Source organism: Seriola lalandi, unplaced genomic scaffold (genome assembly GCF_002814215.2).
Source record: "Seriola lalandi dorsalis isolate HSWRI2012SDOR001 ecotype SW California unplaced genomic scaffold, Sedor1 jcf7180002001452, whole genome shotgun sequence".
NCBI classification, from domain to species: domain Eukaryota; kingdom Metazoa; phylum Chordata; class Actinopteri; order Carangiformes; family Carangidae; genus Seriola; species Seriola lalandi.
Window position 1 is genome coordinate 1 of NW_019472111.1, and position 1,777 is coordinate 1,777.

Genomic DNA, 1,777 nt, shown 5'->3' on the forward strand with positions numbered 1-1,777 from the left:
TTTTTTTATCTTTCCTACTCTCTTCTTTCTTTCTTTTTAAATTTCATTGTAGTTCTCAGGAAGCGACGGCTAATGTACATATTAGGATACTTCTAATGAAATAACTGTTTACTTGTATACTTCTATGTATTTTGTTCAAATACTAAATACCTCATAATGTCACTTTTAAAAACATATACAACATGAAGAAATAACTTGAGGAGACAGTTTGTTTGTTCCTCTGCACTGAATAAACACATTGCCTGTGTGTGTGTGTGTGTGTGTGTGCATGTAGGAGTGAAGATCATCACTCAGCAGGTTCAGCCCAGCAAAATCCTGCCCAAGCCTTCATCAGTGGCTCTGTCCAGCAGCAGCTCCTCTCCCATCATGGTCGTCAGTAGCAACGGAGCCATCATGACCACCAAACTGGTCACTCAGCCCACAGGTGGGTGATTGGAAACTCGTGGCAGTTTACACGCTGTAAAATCAAATCTAATCCAGTGAATGAAATTTTGGCGTTTTGGCGTGTTTCAGACTCAAAGAGGTAAAATTGTACAATATCTCACAGAAAAGCAAAGATTAGGGAAAGAGTCTGTTCTTCTCCTCATGACACCTCAGATTTATCTCATGACCCTTTGTAGGGGCCCCACCCCTAAGTTGAGAACCACTGGACTGAACTATTTAACACTATATAAAGTTAAAACCAGCTCCGCCTCAAGCAATTACAACAATAAAATGCTGCTTAAACATTGATGCACCTGTACTAATAACAATCTAATAATAGAAATAATTTATTTCTGCAGAATAGTACTCAAAAATGACTGATGTACAGTACCCTGGTCTAGCTGTTTAATAGTAACTCTGTATTTCTGTATGCAGCTTCTCAGGCCACCTATACAAGACCCACTGTCGGCCCCAACATCGGCGCCAGAATATCAGCCTCCAGTGGCGGCACCACCTACGTGAAGACCACCAGCGGCAGCATCATCACTGTTGTGCCCAAGTCACTGGCCACTCTGGGCGGGAAAATCATCAGCAGCAACATTGTGTCTGGTGAGTGGACACCATGCTATAACAGCTCTGCATGGACGGCTGTTATCACACCAACGTCAATCAGAAGCGATTGTCGTGATCAGTTATTGTTTGATGAAATATCGTCTTCCCTCTGCCGCAGGCACGACAACTAAGATCACGACCATCCCCATGACCTCCAAGCCAAATGTCATCGTGGTGCAGAAGACAACAGGAAAAGGAGCGACTATCCAAGGACTGCCGGGCAAGAACGTGGTCACCACGCTTTTAAATGCTGGGGTCAGTCAAACACGGCAATTTGGTATCTACCACTGAGGTCTTCAATCATCAGTGATCATTCGCTGACCATATCTCCTGTACATCTCTTTTCTTTTCTCCCATGCTGCTGCTTGTAGTCTGATGTGCTGTATTAAACCTAAACTGTGTGTTGCTGTGCCTCAGGGTGAGAAGGGCTTACAGGCCGTTCAGGGGACCAAACCAGCGATCATCACCGCCTCCAGACCCATCACCAAGATGATTGTAACCCAGCCCAAAGGCATGAGCTCTGGATCCCAGTCCACCGCCACCAAGATCATCCCAACCAAGATCGTGTACGGCCAGCAGGGCAAGACTCAGGTAGAGACCGGCTCTCCACCAGCTAATCAAATGTGCCTCTGCTTTTGTCTTTTTATTTGTTTTATTTTATTATAGAGTTACTCCACCAATATACAGCTCTGGTATAATCCAACTTTAAAGGCACTTTTTTAAACTTTCCATTTTCAAATTC

General features: G+C 44.1%; 1 protein-coding gene across 1 annotated transcript; it reads left to right on the forward strand.

The window, feature by feature from the left end:
* Nucleotides 1-274: 274 nt before the first annotated feature.
* LOC111664286 (BRCA2-interacting transcriptional repressor EMSY-like) lies at nt 275-1,733 on the forward strand (the record flags this gene model as incomplete). Its single annotated transcript, XM_023418814.2, has 4 exons — nt 275-424; nt 859-1,032; nt 1,154-1,290; nt 1,453-1,733. Coding segments are annotated over 4 exons (710 nt in total), but the record flags the coding sequence as incomplete, so codon positions are not given.
* Between the last annotated feature and the right edge of the window lie 44 nt (nt 1,734-1,777).